This window comes from Hypanus sabinus, chromosome 19, assembly GCF_030144855.1.
Source record: "Hypanus sabinus isolate sHypSab1 chromosome 19, sHypSab1.hap1, whole genome shotgun sequence".
Classification (NCBI taxonomy): domain Eukaryota; kingdom Metazoa; phylum Chordata; class Chondrichthyes; order Myliobatiformes; family Dasyatidae; genus Hypanus; species Hypanus sabinus.
The window spans coordinates 23,248,343-23,272,908 of NC_082724.1; the positions used below are offsets into that span (position 1 = coordinate 23,248,343).

The 24,566-nt window shown below is 40.8% G+C and overlaps 1 protein-coding gene across 3 annotated transcripts in view; it reads left to right on the top strand.

The window, feature by feature from the left end:
* Positions 1-1,384: 1,384 nt before the first annotated feature.
* Positions 1,385-24,566, top strand: part of ccdc66 (coiled-coil domain containing 66) — a 79,520-nt gene continuing 56,338 nt past the window's right edge. The window contains exons 1-5 of one of the 3 annotated variants that reach the window (XM_059944164.1): positions 1,385-1,507; positions 3,942-4,006; positions 8,087-8,112; positions 9,549-9,963; positions 20,982-21,177. In XM_059944164.1, coding sequence (XP_059800147.1) covers positions 1,497-1,507; positions 3,942-4,006; positions 8,087-8,112; positions 9,549-9,963; positions 20,982-21,177 — 713 coding nt within the window. In that variant the 5' untranslated portion in view covers positions 1,385-1,496. Of the gene's footprint in view, positions 1,508-1,900; positions 1,941-3,941; positions 4,007-8,086; positions 8,113-9,548; positions 9,964-20,981; positions 21,178-24,566 lie in introns of those variants that run through there. The other 2 variants (XM_059944166.1, XM_059944165.1) reach the window with 2 other exon arrangements.

Genomic DNA, 24,566 nt, shown 5'->3' on the forward strand with positions numbered 1-24,566 from the left:
GTCAGAATCAGAATCAGGTTTAATACCACTGGCAGACATCATGAAATTTGTTGTTTTGCAGCAGCAGTACATTGCAATACATAATAATTAAAGAACTATAAATTACAATAACAAACATATATAATTTAAATTAAATAAGCAGTGCAAAAAGAGAAAAAAGCGAGGTAGTGTTCATTGCCCATTCAAAAATTTTATGGTGTAGGGTTAAAAGCTGTTCCTGATATGTTGAGAATGTGTCTTCAGGCGCCCGTACCTCGTGCTTGATAGCAGCAATGAAGAGAGACCATGTCCTGTGTGATGTGGATCCCTATTGATAGATGCAACGTTTTTGAGGCATCGCACTTTGAAGGTGTCTTTGGTGCTGGGGAGGCCAGTGCACATGATGGAGTTGACGGAATTTACAACTTTCTGTAACTTTTTTCTGATCCTGAGAAGAGATCCCTCCATTCCCATCGGTGATGCAACCAGTAGAATGCTCTCCACAATATATCTGTAGAAATTTGCAAGAGTCTTTGCTACCATACCGTTTCTCTTTAAACTCCTAATGAAATATAGCCACTGTGATGCCTTTTTTATAATTGCATCAATATATTGGACCCAGGATAGGCCATCCAATATTGAAAGGCTGCAACTTGAAACTGCTCACCCTTTCCATGAGGACTGGTATGTATTCCCTTGACTTCCCTTTCCATAAGTTCACAATCACTTCTTTGGTCTTACTTATGTTGATTGCAAGGTTATTGTTGACATACCACTCAACCAGCTGATCTCTCTTGCACCTGCATGCCACCAAATTACAGGGTGCACCTTGTTATGGCCCATAAACCTATTTGTCTATTTGCACTACACTGTCTTAATAGCCATAACATTATTTTCTGCATTGTTTTCTTTTTAATCTAAATTATCAGTCTGGATGGCACACTTTTCACTGTACCTGTATTTTAATACGTATGAAAATAATAGTTAACCAATACTAAAGTGAACAATTTCCAGTAACCATCTTTTTTTCCCCTCAATATAAGCTCCTGGATGTTTCACCTTTAACTTGCTCCTATGTTTTATTTCTTTCAGTATTTAATCGTCATCTTGACAACTTTGCTCAGCACAGTCATCACAAAATGTACCTGCTGTTCTCACTCTTTTCTGTAACTTAAGAAACATTTCCTTCCTCACCTTTCCAATTCTGATTCAGGCTCATCGACTTGAAAAGGCAGTTTACCTCTCAATCGCGATGACCTGATCTACTTGAATACTCAGGCCAAAGAACAATCCAAAAACTACAAGACTGGACATGCGCACCTGAACATCGAAGTAACTGGGCTAGTGGTTGGTGGGAATTGCGCTGCAGAAAGAACCAATCAGAGGCTAGGTTTTTATGTGGCCAGCAACCGAGATGCAGTTTGTGACGAAGCCGTGGTCAAGATCGGGTATTTGGGGAGGTGTCGATCCGGTTATTTAATCTTTTTCATCAAAACAGCTAATGTGACCACTGTGCCATGAATTTAGGGTAATTTGTTACTTCATTAAATCATTCTTAGTTGGCTGTAGGCAACGTATTGTTTCTTTGGTTTTGGAATCTGAGCTGAGGGTGGTTGGCTGGGCGATCCATAAAAACGAGTCCTCCTGTTAGTGGTTTTCTTGTGTATTTGGTGATCAGAAATCAGAATTATTGCATTAAATCACGCGTCTTATTTAGATTGCTACGTCTTGCATTGTTCTGATTGAAGGACTTGTTGACAAATTTAAAGTATCATGAGCTAATGTGTTACTTTGTTGGGTTTAGTTTATTTACCCGCGAAGTCTGCAATTCTTCGGGCGGATGGGGCTTGTCAGTTGTGGTTGGCAGTTCATCTAGGTAGGAGAAGGAAAACTGATCTCAAACCTCGGCTGCCTTGTGGCTATACCCACTCACGGGGAAGTCTTCGGGAGTAAACCCCGAGGTAAAATTCGGAGTTGCCGCACGTTCCTTTGGATTCATATGCAGCGTGGCGAGAGGGAGCTTGCTGCATGGACAACAGCTCGTTCCTCATATTGTACTACCCTGGCTTAAGTAGACAGGACTTAACATCCATGGTTGACTCGGATCAACGGAGGGCCTACTAATCTACAATTGGCGAGATACACCGGCTGATTATCTTGATACATAATGAGAGTTCTTTGCTCTTCAATCTGTGTAAACGCAAAACCGACGAGTGAACCCTTTAAGTATAATTCAGAACAGTCCCTCCGTGTTGCGCTTTTGTGTTCCAGACAATATGCTTACATCCTGAAATGGGATTACCGCACTGCGACTCGGAGGCGCTGTTTGAGGCAAATTGTCACACGTGTGGATACGATTATGCTTTTTTTTACAGGTTTTCCTCTGACTGACCTTTAAGTATGCTATGAATTAAGATATACGGAATTTTCCTATTGGAAAACATACTGGATTCTGGAAAACTGGTTTTCTGTTTTGAGAACACAAGAATAGAAGCAGGAGCCCCACCCCTATCAATCTTTCAGTTATGTATAGGATCATCATGGCAGTTGTCGTTAGTTTTGAGCATTAAATAAAAATAGGAACTGTACTTTCAGGTAAATGATATATTACCAAAGAATTTATCGAAGTTTTTTGTGGTATCTGCGCTGTTGGATAATTTAAATGAAACTAAAATAATCCATTTGGCAGATTCAGTAGAGAAACAGATATAGAACATTTGCAAATTGTGGAGAGACAAGATGTAAATTTCAAGGCTAGGAAACTGATTTGTAATGTAGGATTGTTTGCTGCCTTTCCGATTGGTGCATAGTCATGTCCAACTTAAAATCAAATAAAGGTGTCGTATGTTTTGCTTGTGGCAATGATTATTAGTGCATTTGGGTTCCGTTGCTCAATTTCAGACTCATGAGATCACTTCTTTGTTAGTATTGCCATCAGATTGTATAAAGGACAATATGCTATGTATTGTTTGAGAATATTTTTTCCCACGGTTTTGGAACTTTTTACGCCACTTGTGCTTTTTGGCCAAAGTGGCGGCATTCTATCTGAATCCAATTGAGAACATTCTGTGTTTTCTGCAGGTTGGTATTGTTCTGAAGTAATAAGATGACTTGGTTTCATAGGTTTTGCAGTAATTAGGATAAGTCCCTGTGATTCCCCAGCTAGTGCCGTTGGATTTTTTGCTTTCTAAGCAGTTGAGGACTTGGAATCATGTCCCATCTGAAAGTCAACACCAGCTGTCAGTCCTGTATTAAACCATATGCTCAGATTTCCAGAGTCTGTTTGAACCCAATTTGTGACTCAGATAAAAGTCCTAATACTGAGTTGAGGCTGTTTTGAGTTGCATTATATAATAAATGCATTAGCATTTTCCCATACTGTTGTTTTTGTTGATGTTTTAAGCAGCAATAAATAACAACTGACAAACAATTAAGGACTGGCTGTAGAATCCAGATTGCTGCAATGTCATTGAGTTTGAGTACTACTGAGCAAGAGAGTGTAAAATTCAGTTTCAGAACTCCATTCCGAGAACTCCATTCACTTGTTTTCTTGACCAACATCTGATTTGCAAAATCAGTATTTCCTGATCTTGATTGGCTTGCTGGAGGAAATCTATGCACCATGTATGAGAAGGAAATGGCAGAACAAAATCAATATTTTGTTCTTTATTTTGTACTGCAAATAAAAAGCAACAATTTCACACATGCATCCGTCGGCTACCCAGTTGTATAATAGATTCACAACCTCCACAGGGACAAGAAGATTCATATTTTAACCAGATCTTGTTTTCATTACATACTAATTTTAACTAAGAAACATTAACAAGTTGTAACTGGGCCATTTCTACTACATATTACTTCTATAAAAATAAATACAAAAATTATATACAGTAAACAGGAAGGATACAGTCTTAGTCCAGCAGAATTGTAAGCTGCATCTAACAATTTATGCTTGCTTGTAGGGATGGTTTAAAGCTTGAAACACAGTTTTTGAATGGAAAACCTAAGTTAATTTTAGCACCTTATGGTAAGTCTTAATTTCAGTAGTTGATTTTGAGTGTTTACTGTTCATCCATTGACATCATTTTGGATGCATTGGGGTTATATTTTCTTGTTTTAAGTAATTGTATGTTATTGGAGGCTTCCCTGTGTGTTTATGTAAATGCTTACACATTGTAAATTTTCAGTTTTGATCTGAGCCAAAGAAGTTCCATCAATTAATTTTAATTTGTCTTTCACAAATCAAGCATATATGTATAAAGCCTATAGAATATGAGTATGAATGTTATTACAATAACAATAGTTAGGTTACAGTTTGTTTAGTCCATGTATGGTTACGATATTATAGGAAAGATGTGATTGTTTAGGTAGGGTGCAGAAATGAAATGTGGGGATTTGGCTACAACTAGAAATTTGTGGTTATAAGGAATTTGTATAAAGTGGTGTTTTCTATGTGACAGAAGAGACTGAAGGAGTTAAATTGAGTTAAAGTAAAGAGATCTAAATTGAGTATATGGGAAAACCTACTTCCTTTAACAAACCTTACAAAACAGTGAATGTAGATTTAAAGGAATGGAAAATTTAAGGGGAGGTGAGAGAAAATCTTCCTGCCTACTGGGTGGCTGCAATTATGAAATCTGTACCTGAAAGCAAAATATGTAATTATTAGATTACTAGAACATATAAGTACAATTGGTTGATTTACTGAGTTTGTTTTATCTTAGTACTGGTATTTCGATTTCATTCAAAGTCAGATTAAATCATGGAAAATCCATAGCAGAAGTTTTGCAAGTATGAATTAGTTGAACTATATAAGCAAATTTCATGCAGCTAAAATATCAGTTTAAGTTGTTAGGTAGCATTGAAAAAGTACAGAATTTGTGTTGCTTATTAACATCATCAAATTGTATAGATATTCCATGGGTTACATAAGGATTCATTCCAGAAAAGTATCCATAAACTGATTTCTCGGTAAGACAGAGACTTCAATTTTCTATAGTTACCCATGTAATTTTGTTCTGCAAATATTTACTATTATTTTTGTTTCATTGAATATTCACCCCATAGCTATCCCAGAATGAACTAGTGAAATACATATATCCCAACTAGTTATTAACAGGTACATAAATACTATGTTTTTATTATTACTACCTTGCACTGCACTGCTACCACAAAACAACAATTTTGATATGAACATTAGAAATAGAAGCAGGAGTAAGCCAACTGGCTTGTTGCGCCTGCTCTGTTTTTATTGCTGATCTGGCCGTGGACTCAGCTCCACTACTTGCAGTTTTTCCTCCTGTTGTGCAGAAAAAAATCTATCTAACTGTATTTACTGCTTCCCTGGGCAAAGAATTCCAAAGCTTCACTACTCTTTGTGAAAGGCAGTTTCGCTGCACTTCCATCCTAAATCCATTCCCCCAAATTTTGAGGCTATATTCGCCCTGTCTCACTCATCACTGTAGACAACTTTTCTGCCTATCATATCTACCCCTTTCATAATTTCACTGGATATATTTCTAAAAAAAATCCCCTCTCATTCTTCTGAATTCCAGTGAGTATAGACCCAAGAGACTCGTAGATTAATCCCTTCGACCACAACTACACACGGTACTCCAGGTATGGCCTCACCAGTACAGTTGCAGCATAACCTCCCTCTCTTAAATTCAATCCCTCTAGCAATGAAGGCCAACATTCCATTTGGCTTTTTGATAACCTGTTGCATCTGCAAAACAACTTTTTGCAATTCATGCACAAGCATTCCCAAATCCCTCTGCACAACAGCATGTTGCAATCTTTCACCATTTAAATAATAATCTGATACAGTATTCTATTTTTCCTTCCTAAGTGAATGACTTCACATTTACCAATCATCAGCATACTTTGAAACACTGCACTCAGTCCCCTCTTTCAAATTGTAAAGGTATATTGTGAACAGTTGCAGGCCCAGCACTGACCACTGTGGCACTCTGCTCACCACTGACAGAGAAACATTGATTTATCTCAACTCTCTGCCTTTTATTGATTAACCAAACCACTATTATTATTGTTTTGTGTTTGCACTGTTTGCCTTTTGTACTTTGGTTGTTTGTCCATCCTGTTGGGTGCAGTCTTACATTGATTCTATTTCTTGGATTTGCCGTGTATGCATGGAAGAACATGAATCTTAGGGTACTGGAAGTACTTAATATAGTGGCCACAGAGTATAAATATTGTGTTTGCTGCATGTCCCTGTACTTGTCAGTATAGACTGGGTAAACATAGGCATGTTGAGTGAATGGAAATAAGGGTAGATTTAGGGTTTAGCCAGCAAAGAGTTGGTTGACAACCATTTTAAAAGCTAAATATTTATGGGTGGACAGGATTGTATTTGGAATACTCATCTCCGAGGGTAACAGATGGCAAAGATGGAGCTTGAGCATCAGACAGGCATTTCCTAGTCCTATCGCAAAAAAAACCATTTGTTTCCTGGTATGTGCTGGTTGTGATCAATTCCACTTGATGTAGGGTCCTGAACTCCCTCAATGCTACACAGGTGCCAGCTCAGAAGTGATTATATCTATAATGTACTGGTTGTGGATTGCTGGATAATTGAGTGTTTGATGTAATCGTTTAATTGCCTGCCAGTAGTCACAACTGTTACACGATTGATGCTTTTCTGTAACTATCATACATTGCTTTCTAATGTTTAGTATGCAAGTAGTTTGAGCAACACACAAAATGCTGAAAGAACTCAGCAGGTTAGGCAACATCTATGGAGGGAAATGAACAGTGAATACTTTGGACCAAGATTCTTCATCAGGACAGGTGAAATAATTTGGTGCTTTTGTTTCAACGAGTCTTAATTGTCAGTCTTGATAAATTTTTTTGACAGTCTCCATGAACTTGGTTTAGTATTTTTGCTTGAAGCTAATAGTGGAGTGAGAAATAGAATGTTAAAAATATTGAAAGTAGGGCAAAATGAGTCTGCATGACCCTTCATTCAGTATGATCATCCAAATTCAGTGCCCACTTACAGCTTTCATCCCATATTTCTTTATCTCATTAACTGTCAGCAATATATCTAACTTTTTATTTCAAGTTTATTTAATAATTTGGCTTTGGTGGGTGGCCAACTTGTTAAATCAAGGAGCTAAATATTATTAATAGTCAGTGAGTTTGTGGCATATGGTGAGAAAGCTGAAACAGGATAATAAATTCAGATAGGTGGTCGATAGGTCAAGGGATTGTTACTGCTTTTTTTTCTACTTCAGAATTTCACTGTACCTTCAGGAAGAGGGTGATGTTCAGGAAGGTGATGATTCCTCTGCTTTCTCAGGAGGCTACAGAAATTTAGCATGTCAAGTTTTTGCTACTTGGTTGGAAATTTTTAATGTATTCCTTTTGTGAGTAATGTCATAAGGTATCATATTTCTTAAATAATGAAAATGACAGACTTCTTTGTTGAAGTTTCTAAAAATAATTGTTGGGAAGCTATACCAATGCTCAAATAGTCTGGCATGCTTCAGGCCTTGATGCAAGACTGACAAGTTTTATGGATTATTAGCAGTCATTTCTCTTCAACCTCAATACACTTTCAATTCACTTTTTTAAATGTTAAGTTTTCCAGATGAGTTGGAGGAACCATTGACAGTCATCACCCTGGGATTTATTAATTGTGGAAAAGTGGATTATCGGTGTTTCATTGTATTTGAAACAATTTAATTTTCTTGGATTTTACTGTTTTTAATATTTTTTGGAACAGGGAGCAGATGTCTTACAATTTTTTAAAAAATAATTATCTCTTAAGCCCCTCTTCCCTCTCCACTCAAGAAAAACAGGATAGCTGTATGGTGATGAAGAATAATATATTTTTGGATGCTCCTCTGCCCACCATTCTTATTTATCACTGAGTTAAATTCACCTCTTGTTATGATTACAGATTTTCTCCCTTGAATGTGGTTTCTCATTTACATAAATACAATTAATATTGCAATTAAGTGATACTTTTATTGCAATTGAGAAACTAAGGAAAAGGGCCAAGCCACACTGTCCAGTGCAAACCAGTGAGTTGTAGCAATGCATATTTAATCTGAAACTATAATCTTTTTTATTGATCTTATTACAGATGTTTCATCAAAGGAAACTAAGAAGGTAAGAGATCCAAGTTCCTTTGTTATTTCTATATTGGAAGTGATTTGCAATTGCCACATTCAATTCTCTGCTTTCCCCTTCATAACAAAATCAGGCCTTCTCTGTCTTTCTGTTGCAAAAAAAATTTAATGGTATGTTTATATTCACCCCTAACTCACCATGCTCATGTCCCATCCCCAGGCTTGGGTTAAAGTAGGTCCCTTCTGACTGAATCTACACATTTGTATTTTGGTCCCTTTTTCTCTCGAAGGCAACCATCAATTGTATCCCTTCCTGATGAGAGAATTGCATGATTCTCCAACTGAAGCTGTTACTTTCCAGTCTTTTCTATTTAATGAGGCTTAAAAGATAATGGACATTCACACACATAGCTCACCATCCATTAATGATGTAACAAGCTCTCCACAGTAGAGGAGAATACCCAATGAGATAATGCACCTCCACTGAAGCAGATGTCAACCCATCTCCTCCTTTCATTTTTCCCTCTAATTCACTCCCTCTGCCCTGATCTTCCATGTGCATCCTCCTAAAATCGCTCTCTTCCTTTGTTCATTTTCCCATTGTTCCAAGAAATAATGAGTACATGACTCCTGAAGAAGGGTCTCAGAACAAAAATTTGACTATTTATTGAAAGGTTCAAAAGTCAAATTTAATGTCAGAGAAACGTATGCAATATACATCCTGAAATGTTTTTTCTTCACAAATATCCACAAAAACAGAGAAATGCCCCAAAGAATGAACGACAGTTAAACGTGAGAATCCAAAGTCCCCACCACGCATAAGTGGCATTGAGCAACGATCCCTCCTCCCCCCACCAGCAAAAATAACATGCACTGGTACCATCACCAGGCCAAGCAATAGTAAAGACACAGACCAAAGTTACCCTAAAAGCTTCTCATTTCATCTGAAATTCGACAAACCACAGGTTCTCTATCTCCCTGGCAAGGGAGAGGGAGGTGTCCCTCATTTTCACAGCGAGTGGGAGACAACAACTTGCTGGTTTACGATTTTAAAAGTCCATTTTATTGCTTTATTCATTTCTATAGATGCCTTGCTGAGTTCCTCCAGCATTTTGTGTGTGTTACATGGGGAAATGTTTAGAATGCTGTTTATGCATTGTCTTATATAGCTGAAATGATATGACTTCAGTTCTGTCAGCATTTTAAAAGTAGACAAGTAGAATTGTTTTTCCTTTGGAAAAACAAGATAAGTGAAATTGAAATCAAAGAGTAATGAAAGAATGATGTCAAAATTAATATGGGGAAATGTTACAGATAAGATACCTAAACAACGACTAGGCAGAATCATTACACAGGCGGGTTGTGTTGAATATGATAACATGCATTGTTATTGAAATAGGACATCTAAATATATTTCTCTTAAATATATTGAAAGTAGGTTGAATAACATTTGCTGATGGTTTTAAATATTTTCAGATGAAATACAAGAACAGGACAATACATCCACTGAAGTCAAAGCAAATTTTACAAGTTGCTTCGTCTCATGAGAATAATTCTAAGACTGAGAAGCCTTTGCTGAAACCTGTAACTGACACCATTGGGAAAGGAGAAAGTACGGAACAATGGATTACAGATAAGAAAGCAGACAACAAAAGTAAAAGCAATTGTGAAACAACTCCCTTAAGTAGACAGCCTGGAACAAAGACTTCTGTGAAGCAACTTGGCATAATGAAGCAAAAGGCTCCAAAGAAACATAAGATCTCATCTGAAGAATTGAGAGAAAATTTGGTATGTCTGACTCAAAAGCAACTTCAACAGATTTTGTCATCTGTAAGTCAAGCAAACAAAAATTCCAACCAAAAGCAGGAAAGGGACAAAAGTACAAAAGCAGGTAGGTGTCATGATCAACACACACAAAATGCTGGAGGAACTCAGCAGTGTGATGATCATGATCTGATTTGTATACTGCAGTTTTGGAACTTGGACTAAATCGAATGTTTGAACGTTTTGTTTTTCTCCACTTGCTTCACCATCAACAACAACCCTTTTATATAAACAGAAATTGATAGAAATACTCAACAGGTCAACTAGCATCTGTGGAAAGTGAAACAGAATTAATGCTTCCAGTTAAAGACCCTTCATCAGATCTGAGGAAGAAAAATTTTAAGAAATAGTGTGAAGTTGGAGAGGAAGTAGTAAGAGGAGCTAATTGGACAAAGGATATCTGTGATGGGTGAGGCAGGGGTTGTCTTGGGAATATGTTGTCAAATATGTTAACAGACAAAACAGCATAATGTATAATATATTTCTAATAGATGGCCTGTGATTCCTGCCCGGCAGATAAAGCTGTGCTAATGGAACAATATTACACATGAATGACTTGCAGCAGAAGTAGGTAGCTAGTCTTGCAGCAGAGAAAGCAAGTTATTTAAAGCTGGAGGATTCAGTGCCTAGTTTGAAAGGATGCAGGATGCCAAGATGGAGAATGAAGTGTTCTTCCTCTGCTTGTGTTGGTCCTCATTATCACCATATGGGAGGCCCAAAGTTTTTTGACCAGATATTTTAACTCTGTTTCTGATGCTGGAACTGCTGAGTATTTTGAGTTTTTTTGTGTGTTTATTTCAGATTTTCAGCATCTCTAAGTTTCTTGTTGATTTACTGCCCTTTGATATTTCCTCCAACAGTTGTGATTCACGTACAAATTTGGAGATCAAAGATCCAGAAATTAGATTTCATCTGTGATGCTAAACTTGTATTGTGAATTGTAATTAGTTGCATATCCAGCACCCTGATGTGAACAATGAAAGAGAATAAGTGGTCCAACTTTATAACAAGGATAATTGAATTGTGCCTACACAAGGTTAATTACAATTGTGTGTACAATTCGTGCATTCAGACTTCGGCAGAAAGTGATTTACTTTTTAGCTAAATGGTGGTGGGGTGAATGGAGAAAGATTTACAAATGAACTTGATCCCTCTTTAAAAGCAGTAATTGGATATTGATTTTATAAACTCCTGACCAATTCTGTTTTATCTCTCCTTGTTGAAATCCTGAAATCAATTGCACCATCCAACATTAACCAATTAGCTGAAACTAGATAATTAGCATGTCAGGATAAAGCCTACAAACATATTCATCAGTGTTATGCAATGAAAGCTGTAAAGCATAGTAATTCGGTTCAGAAGCATGTCTTTTGGTCCATGCCAACCACAGCATTCTCCCTACTTGTCCCAGTTATCTGTGTTTAATCTATAACCCTCTGTCCTTCCCTCTACGTATCTATCCAGATACTTGACCACTCCCTCAGGCAGGTCATTCCAGGTACTCATTATCTTCTGTGTAAAGAAGTTACTTCAAGCTCCCATTTAAATCCCTTCCCTCTTGTATCTGTGCCCTTTAGTTTTGGAATCCCAACCCTGAGGAAAAGACAATGACCATCCACCTTATCCATACCCCTCATGATTTCTAAACTTCTATAGGATCACCTCTCATTCTCTTACGCCCCAAGGGAATAAAGATACAGCATGGTCAACCTCTCGCTATAACTCAGGTTCTTTAGCCCTAGCAGCATCCTTGTAAATCTCTCCTGCATCTTTACAGCTTGGCAATTTCTTCCCTCTAGCAGGGAAACTAGACAATACTGCAAATGTTTAACTGCAACATAGTACCCTAACTCTTAAACTCCATGCTCTGACTGATGAAGGCCAGCATACTAAATGCCTTCTTCACTACTGTGTAGAGATTGTGGAGGCATTAGTATTGATCTTTCAAGAATCACAAAACTCTGGAATGGTTCTGGAGAACTGCAAAATTGCAAATGTCACTCCACTCTTTAAGAGGAGACAGAAATAGGAAATTATAGGCCAATTACCCTGACTTCAATGGTGGGGAAGGTGTTGGAGTCCATTATTAAGGATGAGGTTTCAGGGTACTTGGAGGCGGATGATAAAATAGGCCAAAGTCAGCAGAGTTGCCTTAAGCGGAAATCTTGCCTGACAAATCTGTTGGAATTCTTTGAGGAAATAACAGGCAGGATAGACAAAGGATTTTAAGAAGGTCTTTGACAAAGTGCTACCCATGAGGCTGCTAGACAAAATAAGAGCCTTTTGTATTACAGGAAAGATACTAGCATGGATAAAAGATTGGCTGACTGGCAGAAGGTAAAGCATGGGAATAAAGATGACTTTCTCTGGTTGGCTGTCAGTTACTACTAAGAGTTCTGCAGGTGTCTGTTTTGGGACCGCTTCTTTTTATGTTACATGTCAATGATTTTGATGATGGAATTGATGGCTTTGTGGCCTAGTTTGCAGATAATTCAAAGATATGTGGAAGACTATGTATTGTTGAAGAAGTGGAGTCTACAGAAGAACTTGGATTGGGAGAATGGGCGAACAAGCAACAGATGGAATGTAGTGTAGGGAGGTTTATGGTCATGCACTTTGGTAGAAGAAATAAAAGCATAGACTTTTAAAGGATGGACTGGCATTGTAGAGGATACAGAGGAAGTTCATGAGAATGATTCAGCGAATGAAAGGGTTTAATATAGGAGGAGCATTTAATGGCTCTGTCCTTGTACCCACTAAATGAGCTGGGGTGGATTTCATTAAATCCTATAGAATATTGAAAGGCCTAGATGGAATGGACGTGGAGGGAAACATTTGTTTCCTGTAGTGGGTGAGTCTATGACCAGAGGGCACAGCCGCAGAATAGAGGGACGTCCCTTTAGAACAGATGAGGGGGAATTTCTTTAGTCAGAGGATAGTGGATCTGTGGAATTCATTGCCACAGACAGCAGTGGAGGCCAAGTCATTGGGTATATTTAAAACGGAGCTTTGTAGGAGAGCATTTCAACTGGTTGCATCATTGTCTGGTATGGAGGAGGCATTGCTCAAGATCAGAAACAGCTGCAAAACATTGTAACCTTAGCCAGTTCCATCATGGACATTAGTCTCCCCAGCACTGAGGACATCTTCAAAAGCTGATGCCTCAAAAAGGCAGCATCCATCAATCAGAACATGCCTTTTTCTTAATGCAACCATCAAGGATGAGATACAGGAGCCTGAAGACACTCACTGAATATTTAAGGAATAGCTTCTACCCCTCTGCCATCAGATTGTTGAATAGACAATGAATCCATGAACACTACCTCACTTTTCTTCCCTTTTATTTAGCGCTGCTAATGTTTTATAAATATTTATTCCAATGTATATACTTTTATTATTATGTGTGGCATTGTACAGCTGCCACAAAACAAATTCACAACATATGCCAGTAATATTAAATCTAATTGTTGATTAGTAAAGGCATCAAAGGTTGTGCCATCCAGATCATTTACATAAGTTATGAATAACAGACCCCCGAAGCACCCAATTCTTCACAGGTCTTTGGTTGGAGAATCGGCTTTTAACTATCACCCGCTGTTTTCTGTCATTGTACCTGTTCTAAAACTCCCTCACTAGCTTCTTCTGAATCCCATGCAACTTAATCTTCTATATCAGCCTGCCATGTGGGATCTCGTCAGATTCCATATGGGCAACATCCACTGCCCTATCTTTATCTTTGTTATCTCTTTGAAAAACTCTAAAAGATTTGTCAGACATGACCTCCCATGCACAAAACCTTACTAACTATTCCTCATCAGGTCTTGACTCTCCAAGTGATGGTAAGTCTCATTCCTCTGAAATTCCCTGCAGTAACATCCCCACTATAAATGAAGTCAGGCTCACCAATCTATAGCTTCCTAGCCTGTCCTTTCTACCCTCTTGAACAATAAAATAACATCAGCAACCCTCCAGTTCTCTGAACCTTCACCAGTGGCTGGCAATGAAGTAAGTATGTCCACAAGAGCCTCTGTGATTTCTTCCCTGCCCTCCACTAAGGTTAAGCGGTGTACCTGTTCAGACTGGGGATTAGACCGACTTAATGCAATTCAAGGCTGCAAATACCTCCATCCTCATCATGTGAATATGCTTCAAGCCTGCACCGCTTATTACTTTGTAATCATGACTATAAATCATTACTTTGGTGTCCTCTGAGGGAAAAATAGACTCTGCACATAGACAGCCCTGATGATCTTCAAGAGGACCTAGTCTCTCCCTGGTCACCCTTTTAACTGTTAATATAACTGAAGAACCTTTTGGAATGATCTTTAACCCTGTCTGCCAAATCCATCTAATACATTCATGTTGTTCTCCTAATTTCTCTCTTAAATCTACTTTTAAACTTTTATATTTGTGAAAGGATTCATTTATACCCGGCTGCCCAAAAATGCTTCTTCCTTTTTCTGATTAGAATCTCTATATCTCTCCTCAGTCAGCATACCCTGAACTTGGTATGTCTACCCTTCACCTGAACAAGAATATACTGCTCCTTAACTCTTGATATGACTCTTTTACAAGCCTCCCACTTGCCAACTGTTCCCTTGTCTTTAAATGAAATGAAAATGTCCTGACAACCCCAGCTAGATCCTACCTGATGCCCTCAAAGTTAGCCCTGACCCAGTTCAGGACTTTATCCTGTAGAGCTGTTCTGTCTTTTGCCATTACTATTTTAAAGCTATTAGAATTGTCACTGGACCCTAAGTTCTCACCAACTGCCACTTCAGATACTTATCCTGTATCATTCCCTAAGAGGAGGTCCAGTATTGCTTCTTCCCCAGTCGGTGTCTCTATATATTGTGTGAAGAAATTGCCTTGAATAATCCAACACGAATTCCACCCATCCAGGCCTTTTGCACACTGGGCGATAACAGTCAATAACAGGAAGTCTCCCACTAGCACTACCCTACCATTCTGTCAACTTTGTGCAATTTCTATACATATTTGTTCCTCAAGTTCCTGCTACTATTGGAGGTCTATAATATATCCCTCTCAAGGTGATCATCCTCTTCTTATTTCTAAGTTCTACCAAAATGGGCTCATTAGATAATCCCTCAAGAATATCCTGTGTTATACTATTTAGAGAGAGTGCAGAAGAGATTTGCGAGGATGTCATCTGGATTGAAGAGGATGCCTTATGAGAATAAGTTGAATGAACTTGGTTTTTTCTCTTGGAGTGGCAGAAGATGGGAGGTGATCTGATAGAGGTGTATAAGATGATGAGAGGCTTGATCATGTGGATAGCTAGAGGCTTTTTCTCCAGGGCTGAAATAGCTAACACGAGGGGGTGTAATTTTTAAGGTGCTTGGAAGTAGGTACAAGGGGGAGGTCAGAGATAATGGTGGGTGCATAGAATGTACTGCCAGCGACAGTAGTAGAGGTGGCTACAATAGGGTCTTTTAAGATACTTTAGGTACGTGGAGCTTAGAAAAATAGAGGACTATGAGGTAGGAAAATTCTAGGTAGCTTCTAGAGTAGGTTACAGAGTTGGCACAACATTGTGGGCTGAAGGGCCAGTAATGTGCTGTAGATTTCTATGTTATGTCCTCCCTCATCAGAGTGGCAACTCCTTCTTTGCCTCTGTGGTGCCTAAAGTTTTGGTATTCTGGAACATTCCTATCCTTTCTTACCCATATTTCTGCTATGGCTACAATATCTCAGTCCCTAGAGCAGGGGTTCCCAACCTTTTATATGCCAGAGACTCCTACCATTAATCGAGGGATCCATGGATCACATGGCAATCTAGCCCTCAGTTCGTTTGCTTACTTGTTAAGCTATGTACATTGAAATAGATGCATTTTAAAGCAGTGGTCCTACCTGTCGTTGTACTGTAAATATAGCTATCCTAATTCTAGGCTTACACACTTTGATTGCTGCTCACTGACTTGGCTCTCTCAAGCCCCACTACATTGCTAATCTTGTTTAATTCCTCCCTGGTGGCAGAGGCAATAGGATATTGGTCCCCCTCTTGTTTAAGTGCAACCCATCCCTCTTGTACAGATTGCCTCTGCCAGATGAGATTCCAGTGATCCAAGAACCTAAATCCCTACCCCTTACATGAGCTCTTGAGCAATTCAGTCATCTGGCCAAACTTATTATTCCTGCACTGGCATGTGGCATCAGAAATAATCCAGAGATCGCTACCTTGAGGTTCTGCATTTTAATGTCTCATCTAATTCTTTATATTCATTTTGTAGGAGCTCATCCCATGTTTTGTCTATGTCATTTGTACCAATGTGTAAAATTATCTCTAGCATTCGCTCTCCATCTTGAGAATTTTCTACAGTCACTGCAACGTATTCCTGATCCTGATACCTGGGGAAACAGCACACCATCTTGGCATCTCGTCTGCATCCACCATGTCCTGTCTATCTCCCCTAACTGTCAAGTCTCCTGTCATTAATGCTCCCTACCCTGCTCAGCCTCGGAGCGAACAATGGTGCCACTGACCTGCCTGATGCAGGTCAGTGTGATAATGGCATAGATAAAGTGTATAGTAAGAATAATTTTCCTACAGTAGTATTACAGTAGTGAGAGGGCATATGTTTAAGGTAGGAGGAAGGAATTTTAAAGGAGATCTGAGGGGGAAATTTCTTTTCCATGGTAAGTGGTTGATATCTGGACTGCACTGCCAGAGCAAGAATAATTGTTGTATTTAAGAGACATTTAGACAAGCACTTAAAAATAGCCTATGATAATGCAGGCAAATGGGATTAGTATAAATGGGCAACAAGCATGAAAGAATCCTCATGCTTGGATTGTTCCAATACAAAATATTTTGAAATCAGTGCTATAACTTGTGTAACCCCCTGGGTCGCCTCAGGCTCGCTCAGCTCGTCCTTGTCTAGGGGGAGCAGCCTTCGGCCCCGCCAAACTGGGTAATCAGCTGGTGTGGATGCTGTGTGATGTCCCCGCCTCGCCCAAAACCAGACAGTACACCATATGCGATTAAATGAGTACAATTTATAAAGGTTACGATAACTAAGTGATTAATAACGATACAGTATATATGAAGAGAAAATTAAAGAAAAGGCGCCAAACTTATCAAAGTCCAAACCACTTCATGCACAACCGTTGGAGCTCAATTACTGAAGTCTTCTGGCCACCATTCGATCCCCTCCGAACTCCTCGACTCGCAGCTCAGGACCCTCCGAACTCCTCGACTCTCCAAACAGCTCAGGACCCTCCGAGTGGTCAACCAAGCACATCTAGCTTCATCCCCCCCCCCCCTTCTCGGAGAATCTCCCGGCCTCGGACCCCCCTTTGGGGTCTGATCCTCGCCCAGCTTAGAGCATTGCATCCTCTCTCTCGACCCCCTCGCGCCGATCTGCCCAAAAGCCCGTCAACAAAATCTTACAGACTCAGAAGAAAGCACATTAATCTCCATTTGGTTTACAAAGGAATACCATTCTCGTTATCAGTAAATTAGCATTCCTGCTAGTTAACAAAAAGAAGAAACCCTCTTTACACTCTCCCTCCACCAAATAAAAGTCATGTCCTCATGACTACTAAATAACTCACCACCTTTCCTGCCAACACACCGTACAAACCCAAGCACTACCAACTCCTCTCTCAACCTCTCACTCATGCCCCACACTGCACACAGCTAACCCTCCCCGCTACACCTGACTCAATGGGAGAAGGGCCAAGGGTCTCTTCCTCAATCGAGGGAAAGTCAGCAAAAGGCAGCATGTACCACACATCCAGCACATCATCCATCGAATCTATATTCTTCCTCATTCCTGTGATCGGTAGCTGCTGTTTGATCTTCTCCAAATGGAAACACGTGGCCTGTACTGCTCCCGCAGTCTCTTCAGCCTCCTGTTCAGTATTCACTGCACTTCTCTCCAGCTTTTTCTTCCTCATGACTTCTTCCAGATCAACTTTCAGGTTTAGCACTTCATTTGAACTGTCGATGGTCACCTTCAGGTTCCCTTCAAGCCTCCGCTTCTCTCTTCTGAGATTTGTCTGTAATTTCTTCACCTCCGCAAACTCCCCTCTCCGGGTTCTCAGTTTGCTATTACCCTCAGTCAGACAACTTTCTTCATTCTCTCCAACTTGTAAGTCTTCCGAATGGTTCCAGATCACTTTCTCCAGTCTCTCCGTCTTCATTTCAAACTTGGTTCCGTAGAGACAGTCATTCACGAGCTGCGACCTTCGCCAGCCCTGGCACGTGTCCCGAAAACACTTTAACTCGGTAGTTCTCAGCTGCTCCTGCAACGACCTCACTTCATATTCTCCTGAGGCAAATCCAAACACCAAGAGATCATCCACATACACCAAAACTCCAAACGCCTCCACATCCCCTATGGTCTTCCACCTGCCCCGCAGGAAGGTTGCAAGGGCTCCAGATATGCCCTGTGGCATCTTTTCGGACCGGAAGACTCCTAGGGAATTTATAACGGCCGTCTTCTCCTTGTTGGCCCCACTCATCGGGATCTGGCAACATCCACTCCTCAGATCCAGCACCTTAAACCACTTCACACCACTCAGACAGGCCATCGCCTCTCTGGCCCTCAGGGCCATATTCTGGTCACTGACAGTGCGCCTCTTAAACGCAATATAATCCATACACACGCTGCCTACATCTTCCACGGCTGTAGGGGCCAGTCGCCGCAACCTCTCTCTCTCCGAGGTGTCTTCAGCAGTCAACTCCCCTCCCTTGTGGTATTCCGCAGCATCCACGAAGAGGGTCTCACCATCAGATACTTCCCCCAGGCCGTACCACCACTGGCTCTTGTTTGAATTCAGTATCAGCCCAATGCTGCTACACACGTCCGTACAAGCAGCTCGAAACCCTGAGTGCATCGACAATGCCTCCAAACAGCGCTCACCCGCCTCCTCCGGGCAGGCCCCCAAGCGCACCAGCAGGATATTGGTTCTCTCTAGAACAGAAACGCTGCCTGTCTCAACAGGGTCCGGACACATCAGCATTAACGATTCATGAACCTCAGTCTCCTCCACATTTGCCTCTAAGAACTCCATTTTCACTGACCAACAACCGTTGTCTGGATAATCACCGGCACTGGTACCCCGAATCTCCAGTGTCCTCAATGTTGTCAAGGGTAAATGCTTCCAATAACGGTTATGAAACAAACTGTACAGCAACTTCACCGGCGCCCCGGTGCCGAGGATGGCTTTAACTTGACTTCCATCCATCCGTAACAACACCTGTGCGCATGGCCCCTCTAAGCCTTCAGGAATAGGGTCTGTTCCTTTCGGGAGTTCCTTGGTACATTGCTGGGAACGTGCTCCCCCAGAGACCCCAAGCCGTTCCCCCACTGGGCCTCCTCTAAGTTTCCCGACACCTCTCGAATCAACGGAACAACTGATCCCCTTGACAGATCCCCTTGGCACCACAAGCAATTTATCTGCCCCCCTAGGCAAAAAGGGATACCCTAAAAACTTCCCACCAATCTCCTGCCACAGATATAATAAGCCCCCCAGCTGCGGCATTTGACTTCCAGTCGAACCACACACATTTTCCCACACTTTCCCAGAACTGGCAGCGGTCACTTCGAGGTAATTGCGCCTGACAGTTCTAACAAAGTCACCAGCCCGCCTACTCAAACTTTCAACCCGTCCCTGTCGCTTTTCCTCAGCCAAGCACTGCCACTCACCCAACAACTGAGAGGTCCGCTCCGCCCACGCCTCCGCCTCTTTAGGGCTGGACATTATTCCAATAACCGGGTGGAGCTCACCACTGCTGAAACATCCCAACCTGTCACTCCTCACTCTCCAAACAGTACGGACAACCCATGGTCCCACCACCATTTCGTCAGCACTAGTCGGAACTCGAACAACGGCAATTGCTACCAACAGCAACCACCCCACCCAACACACACACAGCGATAACCAGCAATCGCACACCCACAAAGGCACACCAGCTCTTCGCCGCAGACACAATTTAAAGAGGGTGATCACACAGCTTCCACAGAAATCAACCCCAGACGAGCACCCCACAATGTAACCCCCTGGGTCGCCTCAGGCTCGCTCAGCTCGTTCTTGTCTAGGGGGAGCAGCCTTCGGCCCCGCCAAACTGGGTAATCAGCTGGTGTGGATGCTGTGTGATGTCCCCACCTCGCCCAAAACCAGACAGTACACCATATGCGATTAAATGAGTACAATTTATAAAGGTTACGATAACTAAGTGATTAATAATGATACAGTATATATGAAGAGAAAATTAAAGAAAAGGCGCCAAACTTATCAAAGTCCAAACCACTTCGTGCACAACCGTTGGAGCTCAATTACTGAAGTCTTCTGGCCACCATTCGATCCCCTCCGAACTCCTTGACTCGCAGCTCAGGACCCTCCGAACTCCTTGACTCTCCAAACAGCTCAGGACCCTCCGAGTGGTCAACCAAGCACATCTAGCTTCATCCCCCCCCCCCCCTCGGAGAAACTCCCGGCCTCGGACCCCCCTTTGGGGTCCGATCCTCGCCCAGCTTAGAGCATTGCGTCCTCTCTCTCGACCCCCTCGCGCCGATCTGCCCAAAAGCCCGTCAACAAAAGCTTACAGACTCAGAAGAAAGAACATTAATCCCCATTTGGTTTACAAAGGAATACCACTCTCGTTATCAGTAAATTAGCATTCCTGCTAGTTAACAAAAAGAAGAAACCCTCTTTACACTTGGGTTATACTTAACAGTAATATAGAAAATAAATATCAGCACTTACTCTTTGACCAAATAGAATATGATCACATTTATTTTCAGCTAATTTATTCAATTAAAGAATCATTCACAACAGAGATAATAAATGTTTTGCTTTAAGTAAACCATAAGACATGGGAACAGAACTAGGCCATTCAGCCCATCAAGTCTGCTCCACCATTCCATCATGGCTGACCCCAGATCCCACTCAGCCCTAGAGACTTGGCTTCTCACCATAACCTTTGATGACCCAGACCAATCAGGAAGCTATCAATTTTCACTTTAAATATATCCATGGTCTTGGCCTCCACAGCCGTCTGTGGCAGAGCATTCCATGGATAAATGATGTTAAATAAATTAGTTTGTTTTTCTATAGGTAATGGAATTAAGGAAACGGAAGTCACAGATAAGGAGCTTAAAAAGGGGGATAATTCAGCCTTGCTGCATGGAGTTGGTTCCAACAATACTGAGATGTCAGAGGATAGTTCATGTCAAGAACCCCAAGCAGCTACGACAGCTGGAGCAAATGTCGAACAAGCAGACATCATACAAACTGAAAATACAGGTAATAAGTAAGTATCTGAAACAAAGAAAAAATAAATGCCTTTGTATATTAACAGTTGCACCATTCTGCTCATGCAGAGGTTGATGATAGTAAAAGTAGAAAATTCTGGAAATGCATACCAGGTCAACCAGCATTTGAGAAACAAAACTCTGTTTCAGATTTAAATCCTTCATTGAACTAGATTAGATAGCCAGTACAGTTAAGTTCACTATTAGAGTAAAATATATGGAATTCTGTTGTAAAAGAAAGCTGATGCTAGAAAAGTTTGCTTGTATAAGGAATCTTAGAATATATTGAAACCCCACAATGTGATAATTTGCTGTTATGTTATTGATCCCACATTCTAAACATTCAGAGGAATATAGCCCCATACTTTAAAAGAACCTATAAGCTTAGGCTGTGCTGCATTGCTTCCAACTTGGTGGTAAATTTTGCACTCTCTGTAATTACAGTCCTGCCCTCTGCTGGTGTTTCTGCTGCAGTGAATTTCTTTTTGGTTAGCAGTAGACTATTTGTGTGAGTTTGTATTGGGCAGGCTTGCATGAGCAGGTCAATCTATACAACTCGCATCACTGCATCAGTATAGCAACACTTTGGCCACTTTTTTTTCTAAATTTTCTGTGTAATTTTGTATCATTTGCTATGTGACCTGATCTAGTCGGTCTATGACATCTTGCCAAGCCCAGCGAACCTCCACTGCTGGGGCAAGGCCGTAACACCATCGTGCTTGCTCCCTCTCCTAAGGGGACATAAGAGCATATCATCATCAGCTGCTGCCCAAAAGCCCTATGGAGGGCCGTTATTGTTGGTGCCATGACCAGTTGCTGAAGACAGTGGCTAACACCTTGTACGCAACCATTCTCCAGGTGAAACTCTGTCGCCAGCAAAGCAAGCAATTGTTTTTATCAAGGCAAGGGAGAACTGCAATCTAAGGAGCATGCCCACCTCTTAGGAACAGCAAAGGAATGGCAATTGAGAGTCAACCTAGGGAAATGGCTCAGATTCCCCGAGCGCATCTCCTCAGCAGTGCTTAGGCCAGACATACTGCTACTATCAGAGACATCTAGACAGGTGGTCATGTTGGAGCTGATCATTCCATGGGAAGACTGGATGGAGGAGGCCCATGAAAGGAAAAAGACAAAGTACCAAAACTTGGTGGAGGAGTGCTGCAGCAAGGGGTGGTGGCTCATTGTATGACCAAAGCGGTGGACTGCAGAGTGTTTGCTGGTCAATCCCTCTGCTGAGTTTACAGCCAGATGAGCATCTCAGGACCCCAGAAGAGGAAAGCCATCAGGAACACCATAGAGGCAACAGAGTGAGCCTCAAGATGGCTGTGGTTCAGGAGGAGTGATCTGTGGCAGAATCTGTGGCCAACCCTGAATGGGTCACCCAAGCGAGGGTGTCTGATATTGAAAGACCTGATACCCCCCCCCCCCCCCCCCCGTGACCCTGGATTACACCACTAATGATGTGTCTGGTGTATCGCAAGGTACATCATTCTGTCATGGCCATTTTCTTTTGTTCAAATTTTTTGTGTAATTTTGTATAGTTTTCCTTGTGAATGTTGTATATTTAATGCTATGTGTTTACGATTTTGCTGCAGCTAAGTTTTCCATTGCTCCTATGGATACATTTATTTCTGCATATAATAATAAACACAACTTTGACTTATCAACACTAATGATTGGTGGTCAGGGCTGTACCCTACTAGCACAGTGAGTGTGGACTTTTATTGGAAGTTGGCAGCATTTGCTGCATGTATTGAAAATGACTCAGAACCCCCAGTTTTTTTTTTCCTGCCCTCCCAGTTAGATATAATGGAAGCTGCTGTCTCCCCATCTCTGTTTCTCACCACATATCAGTCCATGGTGCCAATGTGTATTGATAGCATTATTTTTTTAAGTACTAATTCCATTTGTACTCCTGTTCTTTGGAATGCATATTCAGTGTTAAACAACTCTGCATTTTACTCATTTGCAATTGTTGCTATTTTATAGCTGAGTCATTTTATCCATATTTCAAAATTCTCAATTTTTACTGATTGGAATATGTTTAAAGTAAGAGAATTGAGATTTCCTTTTGTAATTTTAAAAAGAGATTTTTGTTCTGCGATTGAATTCATTGAAGCCCCAGTAACCATTTTAACTTGGAAGTATATAACCTTTTCTTCATCATCTACTGGTGTAAATGCCAGAATTTCCACTCTAAATTGCCCTGACAAGTTTATTAAGTCTTTACTAGCCACAGTTGAAGATCCAGGTGACAAAAATACTTTATTCAAAATCTGCTGAAGGGTTAATTTTAGACAAATCAGTGTAATGCCAGTGGTAGGGAAATTAATGGAAAAATTTTGAAGGGCAAGATTAATCTACACTTGGGAAGGTAGGCATTGCCAGCATGGATTTGTTCTTAGATCTTGGATTAATATATTGATGAGGTTAATGTGGTTTGCATGGATTTTAGTAAGGCTTTTGTCAAGATACCGTGGGGAAGGGTGGTTCAAAAGGTCAAAACCCATGGCTTCCAGAGCAAATTGGATCCACAGTTAGCTTTGTAATTAGAAATAGAGGGTGTTGGTGGAGAGTAGTTTTTGTAATTGGAAACTTGTGTCCAGTGGTGTACCACAGGGATCACTAGAATCTTTTCTGTTATGTATCTTAGCTACTTAGATATCAGTCTCAGAGGAGTGGTTTATAAGTTAGCGGTGTCAAGAAAGTTGGTGGCATTTTTGATAGAGGTTGGCTTAGGCTACAGGATGATACTGATCAGTTGCTAAAATGGATAAAACAATGACGAATGGAATTTCATCCTGATAAGTGTGAGGAATGTCCAGTTTGGATTGAGAGGGGATGTCAAATAAGAATTGGACACAAGAACAAGCAGACACACAGAAGACTGTATAAATGTTTGAAGAATTAGCTGTGGCATACTGTATAAGAGCAGGGAGGACTTGGTACAATAATTGTAAAATACTAGGCCACAACAGGAATATTGTGTGCAATTCTAGTTGCCACACCACAGAAAAATTGTTTCTGCACCATACAAGGAGCAGAGGAAAATCCCTAGGATGTTGCCTCCAGTGGAATGTTTCTGAGAAGAGATGGGGTAGGAAAGTTTGTTTTTCTTGCAACAGAAGAGGTGAGGGAAAATCTGATAAAACTGCAAAATTGTGAGGGGCACAGAAAGGGTAGATAGTAAGAAGCATTTTACCCCATGGTAGAGACTTATAAGACAAAACATGCAGTAGGTTTAAGGTGCAACTTAAGAGAGTCAAAGGACTTCTGTGATTTGTTTTCATTCAGAGGCCATTTATAAGCTATAATGTAGGTAATATTAAAGAAACATCAGGAGTGGTGTTTTGAATTGTCAGGATATAGTAAGTTATTATCCAATTAC